The 19371-nt window shown below is 38.6% G+C and overlaps 2 protein-coding genes across 3 annotated transcripts in view; one reads left to right on the forward strand and one right to left on the reverse strand.

The window, feature by feature from the left end:
• The first annotated feature begins 29 nt into the window (after positions 1-29).
• LOC139463744 (death-associated protein 1-like) lies at positions 30-12646 on the forward strand. The gene is made up of 4 exons (XM_071245004.1): positions 30-171; positions 9106-9205; positions 9858-9915; positions 10840-12646. The coding sequence occupies exons 1-4, from the start codon at positions 111-113 to the stop codon at positions 10954-10956; spliced, it is 336 nt and encodes a 111-aa protein (XP_071101105.1). The 5' UTR covers positions 30-110; the 3' UTR covers positions 10957-12646.
• Positions 12647-14018: 1372 nt separating this feature from the next.
• The window catches only part of LOC139463745 (caspase-8-like), a 55303-nt gene continuing 49950 nt past the window's right edge, over positions 14019-19371 (reverse strand). For both annotated transcript variants that reach the window (XM_071245006.1, XM_071245005.1), the window contains exon 12: positions 14019-14871. In XM_071245006.1, the coding sequence (XP_071101107.1) occupies positions 14730-14871 (142 nt within the window). In that variant the 3' untranslated portion in view covers positions 14019-14729. The remainder of the gene's footprint in view (positions 14872-19371) is intronic.

Raw genomic sequence — 19371 nt, forward strand, 5'->3', positions numbered from 1 at the left:
ATAATTTGCGTATACAAGATTTGATGACGTAGCACCCACAGAATCCACGACGCAGGTGCTCGTCCAAGTGTTTACATCCAATATTGCTGCAATTTCAGAATTTTCTGGAGATGTCAGCAGCTGCCCCTAACACCGAGGAGAGTGAGTTGAAGGGAGGACATCCCCCTGCAGGTATGTATTCCTGTTCATCAAGTTATTTGAGTGAAAACTAATATATATTTTGGGAAGTTGGGCGAGAAGAAGGTTAGGCTAATTAATTATCATCGTTGCGGTTATTTCCCTTCTTAACCTCGTTGATTAAGCATTTTTTTAAATACTCATATGGTAACAAGATTAACTCATGTTTCTCAGTTTTAGATGTTATTTTTAGTTCATCAGCAAGTGTTAATTTCTCAGAAATTTTAAACTGAAAAAATCAAATGAACACATGTTGGTCCTAACACGTTGGCTGAAATATCAAGACATGCTGGTCCAAGTTTCAGCTGAAGTATCAAATTATGGTGTTCCTAATGTCAGCTGAAGTATCAAATTGTGATGGTCCTAATTTCTGCTAAAGTATCAAGACATGCTGGTCCAAGTTTCAGCTGAAGTATCAAATCATGGTGTTCCAAATGTCAGCTGAAGTATCAACCCAGCTAACAATTTCACGTTGTGATAACGTTGTGTTTATGTTGTAGTAACGTTGCGAATGTTACGTCCAACGTCCATATAACGTTATTCTGTGGACTCCCATTTATGTTGTAACAACGTCATGGCCTAACGTTGTGTAACGTCATATTCACGTTGTGACAACGTTGTGATGACGTTGTATTTTACGTTGTGGGAACGTTGTATTTGACGTTGTGGTAATGTTGTGTTTTACGTTGTGACAATGTTATGATAATGCGTCCATACAACGTTATTCTGTGTACTACCATGGACGTTGTCACAACCACGTAAAATAACTGTGATACAAGGATGAAATACGTTGTGAACATTCCCCACTAAAATGTTGTAAAAACAACCCAAAAACATGTTCCTGAAATGTTTTAGAAAATGCTTTAGTCACGTGAATGTGTATGATTCGAGATACCTTTTACCAATGTTTTAAAACCAGGGCGTCGAATTGCCCAGTGAACAGTTAGATCTTGTTTTGACAATGTTCAAAATGTAAAAACACCACTGAGCTGTTAACTAGATACATATGACTATAACAAAGGCAGACACCATTACCCTTTAGGCAAGTACTGCAGGAAACAAAATAAGAATGGCAGACATTGTAAGGGGTTGACCATATGATATTTTCTGGGGCGGGTAGGGTCCTGGAATTTTATCGAAAATGTATATTGTCACCGAAATTTCTTGACAAAAATAATTACGGTTCAGACTGGTGGATAAAAATGCCTGCCACAAAAAATGACATAGATCTGGTTGCAAGGTGCTTATCTTCAGGCTCATAGAGTTAAATAAAATCATATACAGTAAACTACGGTTACAACAAACACGCTTATAACGAACTTACTTTTTGGGTCCCGACTATTTGCTGTAGTTATGCTGTATATATGCGTACAACGAACTACGGTTATAACGAACTAAAATTAGTAGTCCCCTTGAGTTCGTTATAACCGTACTTTACTGTATCTGCTTTTGTAGATGTGACCGAAAACATATGTAATCTCCATAGAAAAGTTCCAGGTCCCCACCTCCTTGAATATTAAATTATTAAATGGTCGGTCTCTAATCAAGTCCATATAGTATACTTCAACTTTCAGTCATGGGACATCACCATTCAACAAAGAACTCCAAGACACATTTGTGTTGACATTTTAATATTTTTAGATAATCGAAAATTTATACACTTTTTGAAATTATTGAATGCCAGAATCTTCTTTCTTGTTGTTCACTTCCACTTCCCTGAAATACAAACAGCTTAATAAATTTCAAGCAGGTATTTGAAAGACACTATATGATGAGAAACATTCATTTGGAGATAAGGCTTTATCAATATTCAAACAATAATGTAAAGTGCAAGTGTCTGATGGAAACAAATTTTAACATTCATTCAGGGACATCAAGAATCAGGTTGAATACAAAACGTGGTACGAGCATAGATTTATACAAATAGATCTACATCCTTAGCATTCATTTAAAGCAAAAAAAACCAAACCAATTAACATGGATATAGACAATGGAATGTAACTGTAAACTATTGTTACTTACGTTAACATAATTCACAGCCCAGGGTTTATTTGGTGTGTTCCTCAATGATTCAACATTCTTGATTTTATCTCCTGGAATGGACATGTAACATTTCCCCCCTTGCTGCAACGAAAGCATAGAAAAAGTCAAAACTAGAACCACATGCAATAAGCATACATTTAGATCTATAGCCTATCCAAAAAGATAACATACATTGTATAATTGCCCAGTTAGGACAAACTGTAAATCTGAAGTCCCGATAACGTCCGATCGGAAATATCTCAGGCTACAGATATAAGTAACACAATTAAGAGTACCATCTTAAAAAAAACACATCATGTAATTTGGTTTCCACATACACCGGTCTGACAAACTGGTCAGGCAAACCAGTGATTGTTATAGTGAGCCACCTCTGTCAGAGTACAATGACACACAATCATGTTAGTACAAATATGGTTTGTTGCCAAATTGTTGGGGACCTTTTCTAAACCGGAATCCAAACGGGAACAGATATATTAGACAAGCATTGTAGCTAATTACGACTCACATCTTCATCGCAGCGCTGTTTATATAGCTACAGTATGATTTCGTAGCGAGCACTGGATCTTACTCGTTCAGTTTTCGATCACCATTTTATTCTCTCTCATTGTCAAAAAGTTTCAGAGAACCAAGTATCATATGAAATTTATTTGTTACTATGTTTATTAACATAATACAGTTCAATATCGTTAAATATAATTCTGTAGTATGGTAGTCTACGTGGCAACGTTTGGAGATCGAAAACCGTTACCGAACGAATAAGGTTGCTATCAATTCCATTGTATTTTTCATTGGTGCACATTGGCTACACCTGTTTCACCTTAATAATCAACAAACGATGAACAACTCACTGACAATATATGGTGATATTAAATTTTGACTATCGACTAGCTTATCATCATCAGCGAGGACAATACCGCAAACATCCTGTTATAGCGCGCGACGAGAGACTCGTTTTCATTAGAAGGGAGTCGGACATAGATCTAGTTATCGGAAAATGATGAATTTATTCTTTTTTGGAAATATTAAAAATACACATGATAAGCGCCTTGCTAAAATAAACTTTATGGACAGCAGCAACAACCAGATGATCCACATTTTGGCTACTTCAGTCAGTGCTAATTAGGCCTTTTCGGAAACACAGGGATGTGAAATCTCTGCGGAAACGCGTAAAATCACGTTTTTTAAAACAGTAGTCCTCGGGAAAAATCATCTTCCGCATAAAAAATTAATAAAAAATTATTACAAAAACACTCAGAAAAATATGATCGAAAACCGGACAACCGTCGCAGATTGTCCTGTTTTCGATCAGAGCTTTCACCAGCATAGGTTTTCTATCACGAGTGCAAGTCTATAACGTGGGGTGTGGTGTCACACAGAAATTGTAAATACTCAGAGTCAGCTGATGGCTTGTTTTTAAGATAAAGTTGTCTTTTAGCCTGAAAGTGAATGAGATTTTTTACAGTTGTTCATGTGATAAGCGAGAAAACAATGAATGTTTCTTCAGCGTCCAAAACCATGGGGATATATGTTGTATTAATGTCTTATGTTTGCAATGGAGTTTTGTTATTTTCATCAAAAGGTAAGTGCTAGGTAAGTTTTTTTCAATATGCTTCAACATGGGTAAAGGGTCAGACATTGCACACTTGTGACAGTTGTCCTTGTGTCTGGGGGATGGGGGTTGAAGTTTATGGCAGTATTGCTGCCAGACCTGGCGGGTAGCCAGGTGCGCGAAAGCTTTTTTAAAAGTACTGATTTAACTTCGAAATTTTACTGCATCTGCCATTTTGTTTATTTGACTTATTGACTTTTGCAATTGACTTATTACATTTCTTGGTGTGAATGTTGTCCAAACTGCACGAAATTGCTTAAAATGCAATCAAATGTTTTAACAATTTCTGGGGGGGGCATGCCCCCAGACCCCCCTAGACTTTTTATCTTTTTTCGGGAAAACCTGCTCACATCCCTGGAAACAAGTATGTTTCTGTCTCTTCCTGAACATACAATTTTTCATAACATCATTGAGTGCTTTAGACTATAACTAGCAGCCTACAGAGAGTCAATCTGAAAATACTTCCATTGTTTTGATTCCCTCTCTTCACTGTATAAGAGAAATCTATTCAACCTTTCCCATGGCCTGAATGGGCCACATTGTTTCAAAAAAATCAAAGTCACAAGATTAGTACATGTAAACTTTAAATAGAAATGATTTCCGAAATAACAAGGAAGAAATGGCAATAACTGTCAGTGGTCATTAGGCGATGTATAAGTTATGCCTATTTACAGACCTATACGCTTACGATCGAAACCCGAACATAATATGACAGCCACAAAACCTTAATTGGTATCCATAAAATAATAATAAGGAAAAAATTCTTGGGCCGCCTTCACCTCTTAGTCTATCATGTTCTGTGTAATCAAATATTAATATCAACACTGACGCTCAGTGAAAGTTACCGGCAAACTGCATTCTAAACCCCGCCACTTCTGAATAATATGATACATTTAAATCATGTGACTATCAGCATGTACAGAAACATATCAACAAGCGGAGACAGCTTTTGAAAGATTAACTTACCTCATCCGATCACAAATCATCTGTCCAGTTCCAGTTGCTGCACAATCACTTAGTTGTAATATGTCCCGAGTGAGCTTGAACAAAGATGGTTGGTGACAACGAATCTTCCGCACACTGTGACGTCATTCTGACGTCGCTTCACGAGGCAACAGGCTAAACTTTACAGCAGTCACTTTCACGCCGCAAAAAATGTGCGCCAATTGTTTATAACTAATATTGCTTGTGACAACATTTAGTAGACAGATAACTTCGTTAATAGATATATATGTTTAAATAAAACTAAGAGATGGTAGATCTATAAGTGGTTTCCTAAACATCATTTACAAAAAGTGTTGTAATGTCCAAAGCACAACGTTATCACAACGTTAATTTGCAACGTTGTTGTTACGTTGTGGAATAACGTTCCAATGTAACGTAATACTAACGTTGTCGTAGAGATACGAAATTACGTTTTGGAAATTTTAGTATTAAGAGATGAAAATTCTAATGCCGAATATACGGAAAGGTAATGCATTACTCCCTTGGTATTCTGACAAAATTCATGTTGATTTTGATAAAGCAGTTCTATTCCTTTATGACTATCGAGAAACAAACTCTATAACGTTTCACCGACGTTTTAGAAACGTAGCGTGATGTCTGATGTACAACGTTTTCACGACGTGAATGTGCAACGTTGTTATAACGTTGTGAAATAACGTTGCACATTGACGTTATAATTAACGTTGTGACAACGTTATATCACGACGATACCAATCAACAATCTTTCCACAACGTTGTGACAACGTCGTGTGTTAGCTGGGAAATTGTGTTGGTCCTAATGTCGGGTAAGGCTTCAACACATGTTGGTCCTAAATGTTGGCTGAAGTCTGCAAACATCCTGGTCATAATGTCAGCTAAAGTATCAAGACATGTTGGTCGCAATGTCAGCTAAAGTATCAAGACATGTTGGTCGTAATGTCAGCTAAAGTATCAGGACACGTTGGTCCTAATGTCAGCTAAAGTATCAATGTAAGCATTTGTTTTGTTTCACCCAAATTTAATTCTGACCTGGACAAAATATCATGATTTAATACATAAATTGCATTGAAGAATTCCGGTTCACAGGAACTGATGTTTGGGTGTGTTGATGTATATTATATATTATTAATGTACGACATGAAAAACAGGGAAACTAAGACATACAATTGCAATACATATAAACATAATATAAACAAAAAACAAAAGAATATGAAGAAAAAGGAAAGCATGATAAAGATCTCGATAGTTAATGATAATGGCAAATGAGAACACATGTAATTGTGACAGAATCGGATAGAATGCAGAGCCCAAAACACAACCAAAATCTGTTTTTTAATATAGCCCACTAAAAAATCCCTCTTTTAAACACTCAACAGTTTTTCAAGGTAGACATGGTAGAACGTGTGTGTGTAAAAGTTCCTGTATGACGGGAACAAATTTCAGTTTGATAAGAACTTGACGCGATATGCACTTAGAAAGAAACAGTTGTTGGAAGTAAAAGTCCCGCTGGAACTTTTGTACACATGGAACCGAATCTTGTTTACATCAAGACATGTTAATTCTAATGTCAGTTTAAGTATCAACACATGTTAGTCCTAATAACAGTTAAAGTATATTCACATGTTAGTCCTAATAACAGCTAAAGTATCAAGACATGTCTGCTGGCTACATATACCTAGCTGATTGTGCATCTTGGAATAAGTTTAAAAGTGAAGCTGTAGATTTACACCCAATAATCTTGATTAGGCTCCTTGCCATGTACATGAAGTAGAGATGAGGTATATCACGGTAATCCCGCCAGGCTAGGTTATGTATTCTTAGAGAAAACAAGCAGAGTAGTTTCACACATAGTTTACTCAATTGGCAATCATTGTGAATACCAAGCTGACAGAGGGAGCCCTTTTGCAGGATTCTCTATATGATATTGCTGCCACCAGTCACAGCTCCCCACTGTACTAGGCGGCTACAGCCATGCATGGAGTTGAACTGACTGACCATTGTTTACAATCCAGTGATGACTGTTGTGACGCCCCAGCGAAATTATTTTGGTTGTTTGTTAATTTAAATTTCTGTTACATTTCAACTATCATGTAATTAGTTCAGTAAGAATGTAAGGAGGGAGGATTGGTGCTGTTCCGTTAGTCTGCAATTGAATCAATATGAGTACAAACATGAGTTCATCTGTGAAACAGTAAATCAGTAGTAAACCTTCTCCCAATTGACTAAAAGGGCATTCACAAAGGCGTACACTAAAATATTAATTAGGGCTGGGATGAGCCCAAATGTACTACCCAGGTACCAGGCCCTATTATCCAGGTACCCGCTATAGGATACAAGGGTTAGGTATAACATGTCCATGGAATTGTTTTACTGCAACCCCACCAAAAACTATTTAGATACACGTATGAAGCAGCCTGATCATGCACACATTGAAGATGACTGAAACTTTATCTTTACTCTGTCATGTAAAGGTCAGCATAGTGAGAAAGAAATGCCAACATTAGTAACTTGTTGTGTAACCATGGACTTTCAAGACCTTTGACCGACCAATGAAATGACTAACAAGAAAGTCGACATTAGCCAACCAGAGAGCAGATTACACAAGCCTCACAACACAAGTTTCAAACTGGCAACCTCCAATCAAGACTACGCATTGAAAAATATTTTTACAATGTTGTCGATTCAAAACTTGAAAAATGAACAAAAGACAATTCTGGAATGTCTAATAGCTTGCCAAGATTATGTGGCAGTACTTGCTCTCAAAATACACAGGAAATACTGCATTCTTTCCAAATAGTTACCATAGAGACTTCATGAATTTCACATAAACAGCATCTAACGAGTTTGAGAGAGCATTCTGTTTATAACTCCTGTTAAATATGTATATACCAGTAAGTGAAATAGCACATTTTAGTTTGTTAAAAAGATCAAACATATACAAATCTGGTTACGCATTAATATTGATATGTGCCCAGGAATGGGCGTTGTTGAAATTTCTATGCATATGCATAAACAAAATGTTCCTACTATTGTGTGTGCAAACAAGACAACAGCAACTCTCAGTAACTTTAGTTGATAATTTCTTCCAACTTCAAAATTCCAGCACATTTCTGCATTAGGTTTTATAGTTCGGCGACTGGTATAAAACCTAATATGCAACAAATAAAACCCCATGTACCCCTCGTGATCCTGCTACAATGAATTTATCTTACAGACATGTTTTAATATGACATAAAAGTATTCAAGCAAATTCAAAATTGATAGAAAACAGCTGTTCCATTGAGCTGAGGTTAACTTGCACTATGTCATATGACTTCCATTGACTTGGAAAAAGTGTGCAGCTTTTTGCCTCTCAGAAGTTCATGTGCAGCTAGACTTGCTCATGGTGGAGGAAAAAGGGATTTATTCGCCCCCATATAAATGTAATCCCCCCCAAGGTGGGATACATCATATTTTATCAGGATCACATGGACCAATCAGATCTCATTATTCTGACATGGAGGTATGATAAGGTTGTTTGTATGCAGAACAAATGTGAGAAAATCAAACAGTATCGCTCTTTAATCTAGAACCTTACAGATTGTCACTCAACCGCCTCCATGGTCTAGTGGTAGAGCGTCCGCCCGGAGAGCGAAAGGGACTGAAACATGGAACGGTCGGCATCAAATGTTCCATTACCACATTCAAAAATATGCTTGATAGATTGACATCGAAGCTGTTAAATTGACTTAGGAATAGGCCTTTTGAATGGAGACTGGAGTACATTAGGACAAAATATGATTTTTTACATGTTTTGTTTTCTTGCAGTTTGAACAAGAACAACAGATCATATCATTCCAGCCTTTAAAGATAACTATTTGAACAAGAGAACTGTGCAGCAAATTCAAGAAATATCTATGAAAAACATGGTTGTATTTTGTCCAGCCCAACCCAAGTCAAAGGGGTGATTGGGACTATCACTTGTATAACTATTGGTGACACAAGTACCAATTGTACTTGTCCGTTCAACAGTCAAAGATATGCTTTTTGTAATAAATGCTTTCTTGCTTAAAATATATGGTCATATTTTGAGAAAGAACATGTCCAGTTTGCCACAATCATGATAATGTCTTCTCTTCAACAAAATGTAATCAGCCTGACAAAAGAAAGAGCACACATCTGACTGGATTAGCTGGACTTGTACCGCAGTTTTGCTTTCCTGGTGGGACATACATGTTTATATGGTATCCCAATGTTCTGATACATGGTTGAATGGTAAGGCACTACAAGATGAGCATTGGCTTGTATTGCAGTGAAGGTGGGAGGTATGCGAGTAGCTTCCAAGACTCACCCAGCAGGTACTCCAGCAGCTGAAACCCCCACGGCAGAGGAAGAGGAGGAGTTTGGTAGTGGGTAAGGTTCCCTTTAACTGTTTTAGCTCCCAATGTGCATTTTATCATTTTCTCTTCCCTCTTCCTCCTTCACTCTGGGACAAGCTCAGCCCACCCTGACCCCTTACATGACGGGTTTACTACAGTCAAGCTCCAGCTACTGTAAACCCGTCATGTTGGGGGTCAGGGTAGGCTGAGCGTGTCCCAGTGTCTAGGTTCAACAGGTTCTGCTGAGATGGTATAGAGTGGAAATTAGGAGAGAACATAAGGGATAATAATGGTAGATTAGTTTTATATATTATCATGATCTTTATAATCTTGCATCTCTACTGACAGCATGTATCAGAATGATACTTTTTTTAGTTGAGTGTTGAATTGTAAAATGGCAGCTCCAAAAAGTGTATTGACCTATTTATTAGTTGCCAATAAAAGCGAGGATCTTAAATTGAGCATACTGAGTGTATTCAATTGATAATGTTGACTTCTGATAAGTTTTGGAGTAGATATGATATAAGAGTGAAAACATTTAACACATCTGAAATTATCTGTCATTTAAATGTTGTCATAATCTCCTAGTCCTAGCAAAAAACACCTACATATTTAATGGTGTAAGCACTTCTATGGCTTATGGTTAACTATTTCACTAGATCCATGATAACCATGCTGTGTTTCAGGGAGGCAAAACCCGACAAACATCATCAGACTATACTAGTGTCTGGAGCTGTGACAAAGGTATGGCAGTAATAATAATCAGTTGATATAATTGATGATATGCTTACACACTTCTTGCCCTGGGGGATTCAGGGTCAGCAATGGTCCCAAGTAACCTACGCTTGTTGTCATATAAAGTGAGTTACAGACGTTCATTGTTGTTTTCATAATTCACAATTTCATGATCAAAGGTCGTTTCACACACTCAATAAAGTATGCAATGATATTCACTTTTAGATTTCTCTTGATGGACTGCTTCGTCACATATCGGTATAGCTGCTAGGCATCACAAGATATATTATATAGCAGACAGACACTACAACACAGTCTACCGGTACATATCAGCCAGTGGAAACATTTGTCACGCACCGCTACTGCTACACCTTATGCCAGTAGCTTTAGGCCACACATCAAAATAGATTTGTTTGGAATTTGATTACAGATTTGACCACTTTCACTTGGACATTTAAATACTTTCTACGAATGAAATGCTTTTTTTTCTTGGGAATTGACTTAATAGCATCTAGGAAATTGGTATTTGCAATAAAAAACACAATAAATTTGTTCACTTTACTTGCCGTTTAAAGGCCACCATGATACAGTGGGAAATAAGCATTAGTTTGCTTGGTTTGGCTCACATGTGGCTTGAGTCCCTGAGAAGTTCTATGAAACATCAGCACTACTTGATCATCTGATTTGACCAAGCTACCCTAACTGTGTAACATCTACTTCAGTAAAACATTAGGTCCATGATGCTAAACAGTTAGCATGTCCCCTACCACAAGGCTGGTGGAGCGATACAAACAAGTGTAGTTCATTAGTTCAATAATGTACAAGAGAACCACTTTAGATGAAAGACCACACAACATGGCTACCTGTCTGGAAATTCTAAATTTGTTCATAAATCTGTTTTCTCAGGTTGTGTTTTCTATGTATTGCTTGTAGGGGGACAAGGACTTCCCAGCTGCAGCTGTGAAGGCATACCATGAGAAGCCTATGCCAGCCATCGACCGCCATGCTCCTCCCAGAACCAACATGAACATCCAGCAGCCCCGCAAGTGAAGCCATGCAGATGCCAGTCGTCAGTCACAGCGGGAGCACAACATTCCCCACCCCCTCTTGTAAAACTGCTACCCTGTTCAGCTTTGTAGACGCTGGACTACTGGAAGTACATGAAGTCTTGGTGAAGGTTAAAACGTTAATTTGTGTGTTGTAACAGTCTCATACCATTGGATGATTGCCATTATGAATCATTACTGAAGAATAGGATAATGTCACAGTTTGACTGTTACATGGAAAAGCAGATGGAGAGGAGTCTATTTTCAGGACAAAGACAAAATTAGCCTTCCGCTAGTCACATTTCTGTTTTAAACAGAATGTGTGTGTTGTAGTTGTAGCCCTTGTTTTACTCCTAAAATACATAGCATAACTTTGTTGCAATTGGAATTTAATTAAAAGACGTTGTCAAGGTGGTGATGTTTTAACAGCTATTTAAAGTGCTAGTCTGTATAGAGGACCCAGTCATGCCTATAACATAAATCTATTGTTGGGACACTTGCAGGTGTCTGGTTACTATAGCAACATACCCAATAGGTGCCACATCCTCATGGAATGTAAATATCCATAGTGATGAAGTCCTTTTACCTAAGCATCATCATGTGCTCGTGTCTGACTTATCAGCTTACTTGCATTTAGTTGTTGTGTATCTGTGTATGAGTGCATTGTCATGATAGATGGTGTGCATGGGAAGATGTTACATTAGTGGTACACCTCTGTAGACCAGGCCTCTGGGATGTTGTCGCACGGAGAATGTGTTATACACCTTCTAGACACATATCTCCACCATGCCCTTCCATAGACTTAAGGGGGCCTCATTCCCCTTTAAAAAAATTAATAAAATACATAGTGTTGCATAGTAAGGAGCAATCTGCACATCAGTGCTTCCCATTCTGTGTGGTAAGGCTAGCCTCTAAACACAAATGAACAACTTTAAGATGGTTTATGTGAATTTTCTACATATGACAGCTTCAAGTTTTGTATTTCTTTTTGCATAGAAATCACATCCAACTTTTGATGGAAGTCATATTTAATTTTTGGCAGGCCAGGAGTGTTACTGGGTAAACAGGAGAGATTTAGCTATCCTTATGTAGCAATGTGTTGATTAACTTGATCCTATTCATGCTATTTCACAGTTTTGGTGATGGATATATTTACAAGTTAACTAGAAAACAGCAGTACAATATGTGATGGAGATTGTTATCATGTGTTATCATGTCATGGTGGTTTGACTGTACACTATAGATATAGGCCTCATGTTCAACCCTAATGACACAGCAGTGTCAACATTCTTCAGTAAGTGCTGTCTTGTGGTTGAGAATGTTCACCCCTTTGATGTGGGGCTGTGCCAGTCATGACACAAGCCTTTCACATTGACTGCAGGGAATAGGCATGGTACTTGGAAGGATGAATAGCCTTGTGTGTGATGATACATGCAGGTTGACAGCACCATGTTTCAATACTTGCTGTGTACTGGTGCCTTATATATCGAGTGAATGTGTCTGTATGTCATTCCAGCATGTGCAGTGTCACATGTCATCGCTTCATACTAAGCTGTACATTCTTTTTATGCTTGTTTGTCATATCTTTGGGTGTACCTTAATCATATATATCATGTCACTAAATTAATCTGTGAATTGTTATATTAAAAAGCTCCTATGCTGTGAATAAAGATGACAAACTTTTCAGTATCCTTTGCTGGTGTTTTCTGGTATTTCCCATGAAATATGCCTCTTGCATAGTAATTTCAACCCATGAAGATCCAGGGGGAGAATAAGTCTTCAGGGACCCATGATTGCCGTAAGAGGCGACCATGCTTGCCGATAGAGGCGACTATACTTGTCGTAAGAGGCGACTAACAGGATTGGGTGGTCATGCTTGCTGACTTAGTTGATGCTTGTCATCGTGTCCCAATTGCATTGATTAATGCTCATGATATCAGTCACTTGACTGTCAGGCCCAGACTTGATTATTTACATACTGCTGTCATTTAGCTGGAAGTTTGCTGAGTGCAGAGTTAAACAACAAACAAACAAACAAAGGATAGTAGTTTCATATTCCTCACTAGGGCAATGATAACAGTACACATAACCTATGCTGTAGTCTGAATGAAGCAGGGGCAGTTGGGTAGGCCAGTGGCTACAGTGTTTGCACATCATACCTGGGTTCAATTCTCATGTGTGCATGTGTCAAGCCCAATTTTGGTATCATCAGCTATTATAGTGGTGTAATATTGCTAAAGGTGGGGTAAAACCATACTGACTGAATGAGGTAATGGAATGGCATAGTGTCATAGTTGGCAGCTGTAAGCATGTCACAGATGTCAGTCACTGTATTGTACAGCCTTTTAAATATGTAACAATGGGATTCAGGACATTCATAGGTAAGAATGTTGAAGATGCACCATCTTTCTTGAAACTTGAAAAGCAAAACTAAGCAGAGTGTGCCCCATCTCTGTACTGTACTGCCCAGAGGTGAGACTGAGTTTTAGGATCATCACAATCTTACTACATTACCATTTACTCCTACAAACAGCGACACATACTGGACTACATCTTCTATATGGCTTTCATTGGCGCCATTGTACAATAAACAATCAACAGCTTATTATTCCTGAAACATTGTTTTGTTTCCTAATGTACTGTATATATTTGCTGTGGCATGTCCTGTGTATGTGGCATCTGTGAACATAGAAAGATATAAAGATGAACATAGAAAGATGACTCAATTCCTCGGTAGAGGTGTGCTGGTATGCCCTAAGATTTATATCAATGCAAAGAACTTCATTTGGTACCCCAATACACAAATAAAGTTTTTCAAGATATCTTACCACATTTGGTATTCTAGGGTAGGACAAATTCCCAAATACCTAATGCTTTTAAAGGAGCTGATGAAAAAATGTTCCTATGTGTGACCTGGCGGACTGTGTACCCCTATGTCATCTACATGTGGCACCTCGACCACAGGCTTGTGTGGGATACAGCTGTAATACTGCCATAATGTTGTTATACAACATGCTTCTATGACCTTGAAAAGTACAATGATTGGTCAGAAATTTCAAACCACAATTACATACCACATAGAATTTTATTTACAAATATAGAGACAAGACTGAATTCATACATTCATCTAGTGGTGCAACGCCCAGACATGTGATCCAGGGTATCTGACAATCAAATTATTAAGATCATAATGACAAGTGTGAGACTATTTTTTTTTCAAATTTGCACAACTGTATGTTCGCCAAGTAAGAACACGTAGCATGTATAAAACACAATTACTGTATTCGACGTAATCAGTGCCCACAGCAATATTTTCTAATATATTGGCTAGTGAACAATCCCGATTAGCACGCCTCACAACTGATCAATGTACACTTAGAATGCCGAACAATAAGATTTTTTAAAGTTGGCCATCTGAGACAAAAACAGCCCCTCTCAGACAGTCGGGCATGCGGGTATTTAAAACTCTAATTCCCCCAAAATAAATAATAAATTAAATTAATCATTTTCTCAGAAACAATAATGTTGCTCAAAAAGCAGGGTGGTCAGACACATTGACTTGGTTCATGCATGTCATCGTATTCAAATTGTGTGGATCGATACACGTTATGTCCATCACTGGATTGTCTTGAACAGACTGCAATACTGCTGAGTGCTGCATTTAACAACAAACAAACAAAAAGAAGCTGTACTGTTCATTCTGCATTTTGTGTCAAGTAGGAGATATCTACTCCGTTATAGTTGGTAATCTGTGTATAATCTAATCACAGATGGTGTCTATGCAGTAGAGTCCAACTTCTTGAAGATTAGCCTTTTAGTGAGTGTGAACTGTGGTGCAGGTGACTGCTTTTGCCCATGTGGCCCCAGCTCCGTCCCAACCTCGTTATTCACTTTTGTGAGAATGCTCAGCAGGTCCTCCCTGCAACAACCAGAACAGGTCTTTGTGAATGAAGCTCTATCCAAGACGAAATCTTTAAAGGTCACAACCCAGTTCAAAGTACCTCCCCTGAGATGTAATGTATCCTTGTTAACATCATTCTCTCATTCTCACAACAGTAGTTGCAGGGCAACAGTAGCTACATTGGGGACACTTCACAGGGGTTAAGCCTACATTCTGCATTCCACTAGCTAGTAGCTCCACTTCCACAACCGTTTCATCCAAATTACATCTCGTCTTAATTTCAAGTTGTGATCACTCATGGGCCTGATGGGGTCAACTTTTTATATAATGTATATTCAATACAGTTCAGTTTTGTATCTATCAAATAAAAGAATTCTATACTAACATAAGAGATAATAACTATCTTATTCTGATTCTCCGTCCTTCTTTCTGCCTATTTTACATATTGTAACTGGATATACTATGCACGGGAGATCGAGGTTGGACACCATTTTACCACAGGGTGTTATACATCACTCTACCTAGAACATACAACACAGGGTGTTACACATCGCTCTACCTAGAACATACAACACAGTGTGTTACACATCACTCTACGTAGAACATACAACACTGAGCGTTACACATCACTCTACGTAGAACATACAACAGAGGGTGTTACACATCACTCTACCTGGAACATACAACACAGGGTGTTACACATTACTCTACCTAGAACATACAACACAGGGTGTTACACATCACTCTACCTAGAACATACAACACACTGTGTTACACATCACTCTACCTAGAACACAGGGTGTTACACATCACTCTACCTAGAACATACAACACTGGGTGTTACACATCACTCTACCTAGAACATACAACACAGGGTGTTACACATTACTCTACCTAGAACATACAACACAGGGTGTTACACATTACTCTACCTAGAACATACAACACTGGGTGTTACACATCACTCTACGTAGAACATACAACACAGGGTGTTACACATTACTCTACCTAGAACATACAACACAGGGTGTTACACATTACTCTACCTAGAACATACAACACTGGGTGTTACACATCACTCTACGTAGAACATACAACACAGGGTGTTACAGATCACTCTACCTAGAACATACAACACTGAGTGTTACACATCACTCTACCTAGAACATACAACACAGGGTGTTACACATCACTCTACCTAGAACATACAACACTGGGTGTTACACATCACTCTACCTAGAACATACAACACTGGGTGTTACAGATCACTCTACCTAGAACATACAACACTGAGTGTTACACATCACTCTACCTAGAACATACAACACAGGGTGTTACAAATCACTCTACCTAGAACATACAACACTGGGTGTTACACATCACTCTACCTAGAACATACAACACTGGGTGTTACAGATCACTCTACCTAGAACATACAACACTGAGTGTTACACATCACTCTACCTAGAACATACAACACAGGGTGTTACACATCACTCTACCTAGAACATACAACACAGGGTGTTACACATCACTCTACCTAGAACATACAACACAGGGTGTTACACATCACTCTACCTAGAACATACAACACAGGGTGTTACACATCACTCTACCTAGAACATACAACACTGGGTGTTACAGATCACTCTACCTAGAACATACAACACAGGGTGTTACACATTACTCTACCTAGAACATACAACACAGGGTGTTACACATCACTCTATGTAGAACATACAACACAGGGTGTTACTTATCACTCTACCTAGAACATACAACACAGGGTGTTACACATCACTCTACCTAGAACATACAACACTGAGTGTTACACATCACTCTATCTAGAACATACAACACAGGGTGTTACTTATCACTTTACCTAGAACATACAACACAGGGTGTTACACATCACTCTACCTAGAACATACAACACTGAGTGTTACACATCACTCTATCTAGAACATACAACACAGGGTGTTACTTATCACTCTACCTAGAACATACAACACAGGGTGTTACACATCACTCTACCTAGAACATACAACACTGAGTGTTACAGATCACTCTACCTAGAACATACAACACTGGGTGTTACACATTACTCTACCTAGAACATACAACACAGGGTGTTACACATCACTCTACGTAGAACATACAACACTGAGCGTTACACATCACTCTACGTAGAACATACAACAGAGGGTGTTACACATCACTCTACCTGGAACATACAACACAGGGTGTTACACATTACTCTACCTAGAACATACAACACAGGGTGTTACACATCACTCTACCTAGAACATACAACACAGTGTGTTACACATCACTCTACCTAGAACACAGGGTGTTACACATCACTCTACCTAGAACATACAACACTGGGTGTTACACATCACTCTACCTAGAACATACAACACAGGGTGTTACACATTACTCTACCTAGAACATACAACACAGGGTGTTACACATCACTCTACCTAGAACATACAACACTGGGTGTTACACATCACACTACCTAGAACATACAACACAGGGTGTTACACATCACTCTACCTGGAACATACAACACTGGGTGTTACACATCACTCTACGTAGAACATACAACACAGGGTGTTACACATCACTCTACCTAGAACATACAACACTGGGTGTTACACATCACTCTACCTAGAACATACAACACTGGGTGTTACACATCACTCTACCTAGAACATACAACACTGAGTGTTACACATTACTCTACCTAGAACATACAACACAGGGTGTTACACATCACTCTACCTGGAACATACCACACTGAGTGTTACACATCACTCTACCTAGAACATACAACACAGGGTGTTACACATTACTCTACCTAGAACATACAACACTGGGTGTTACACATCACTCTACGTAGAACATACAACACAGGGTGTTACACATTACTCTACCTAGAACATACAACACTGAGTGTTACACATCACTCTACCTAGAACATACAACACAGGGTGTTACACATCACTCTACCTAGAACATACAACACAGGGTGTTACACATCACTCTACCTAGAACATACAACACAGGGTGTTACACATCACTCTACCTAGAACATACAACACAGGGTGTTACACATCACTCTACCTAGAACATACAACACTGGGTGTTACAGATCACTCTACCTAGAACATACAACACAGGGTGTTACACATCACTCTACCTAGAACATACAACACAGGGTGTTACACATCACTCTATGTAGAACATACAACACAGGGTGTTACACATCACTCTACCTAGAACATACAACACATGGTGTTACACATCACTCTATGTAGAACATACAACACTGGGTGTTACACATCACTCTACCTAGAACATACAACACTGAGTGTTACACATCACTCTACCTAGAACATACAACACAGGGTGTTACACATCACTCTACCTAGAACATACAACACTGGGTGTTACACATCACTCTACCTAGAACATACAACACAGGGTGTTACACATCACTCTACCTAGAACATACAACACAGGGTGTTACACATCACTCTATGTAGAACATACAACACAGGGTGTTACACATCACTCTACCTAGAACATACAACACATGGTGTTACACATCACTCTATGTAGAACATACAACACTGGGTGTTACACATCACTCTACCTAGAACATACAACACTGGGTGTTACACATCACTCTACCTAGAACATACAACACAGGGTGTTACACATCACTCTACCTAGAACATACAACACAGGGTGTTACACATCACTCTATGTAGAACATACAACACAGGGTGTTACACATCACTCTACCTAGAACATACAACACTGGGTGTTACACATCACTCTACCTGGAACATACAACACTGAGTGTTACACATCACACTATGTAGAACATACAACACAGGGTGTTACACATCACTCTACCTAGAACATACAACACATGGTGTTACACATCACTCTATGTAGAACATACAACACTGGGTGTTACACATCACTCTACCTAGAACATACAACACTGGGTGTTACACATCACTCTACCTAGAACATACAACACAGGGTGTTACACATCACTCTACCTAGAACATACAACACAGGGTGTTACACATCACTCTATGTAGAACATACAACACAGGGTGTTACACATCACTCTACCTAGAACATACAACACTGGGTGTTACACATCACTCTACCTGGAACATACAACACTGAGTGTTACACATCACACTATGTAGAACATACAACACAGGGTGTTACACATCACTCTACCTAGAACATACAGCACTGGGTGTTACACATCACTCTACCTAGAACATACAACACAGGGTGTTATACATCACTCTACCTAGAACATACAACACAGGGTGTTACACATCACTCTACCTAGAACATACAACACAGGGTGTTACACATCACTCTACCTAGAACATACAACACTGGGTGTTACACATCACTCTACCTAGAACATACAACACAGGCTGTTACACATCACTCTACCTAGAACACAGGGTGTTACAC

Source organism: Haliotis cracherodii, unplaced genomic scaffold (assembly GCF_022045235.1).
Source record: "Haliotis cracherodii isolate W230 unplaced genomic scaffold, xgHalCrac1.p SCAF_16, whole genome shotgun sequence".
In the NCBI taxonomy this organism is placed as follows: domain Eukaryota; kingdom Metazoa; phylum Mollusca; class Gastropoda; order Lepetellida; family Haliotidae; genus Haliotis; species Haliotis cracherodii.

What these genes read in the sequence shown, in the direction of transcription:
- LOC139463744 (XM_071245004.1), top strand. Translation starts at nt 111, where the DNA reads ATGTCAGCAGCTGCCCCTAACACCGAGGAGAGTGAGTTGAAGGGAGGA. An exon ending in GGGAGGACATCCCCCTGCAG is followed by an intron (nt 172 to 9,105) that starts GTATGTATTCCT and finishes CTTGTATTGCAG; the next exon opens with TGAAGGTGGGAGGTATGCGA. An exon ending in TGTCTGGAGCTGTGACAAAG is followed by an intron (nt 9,916 to 10,839) that starts GTATGGCAGTAA and finishes TATTGCTTGTAG; the next exon opens with GGGGACAAGGACTTCCCAGC.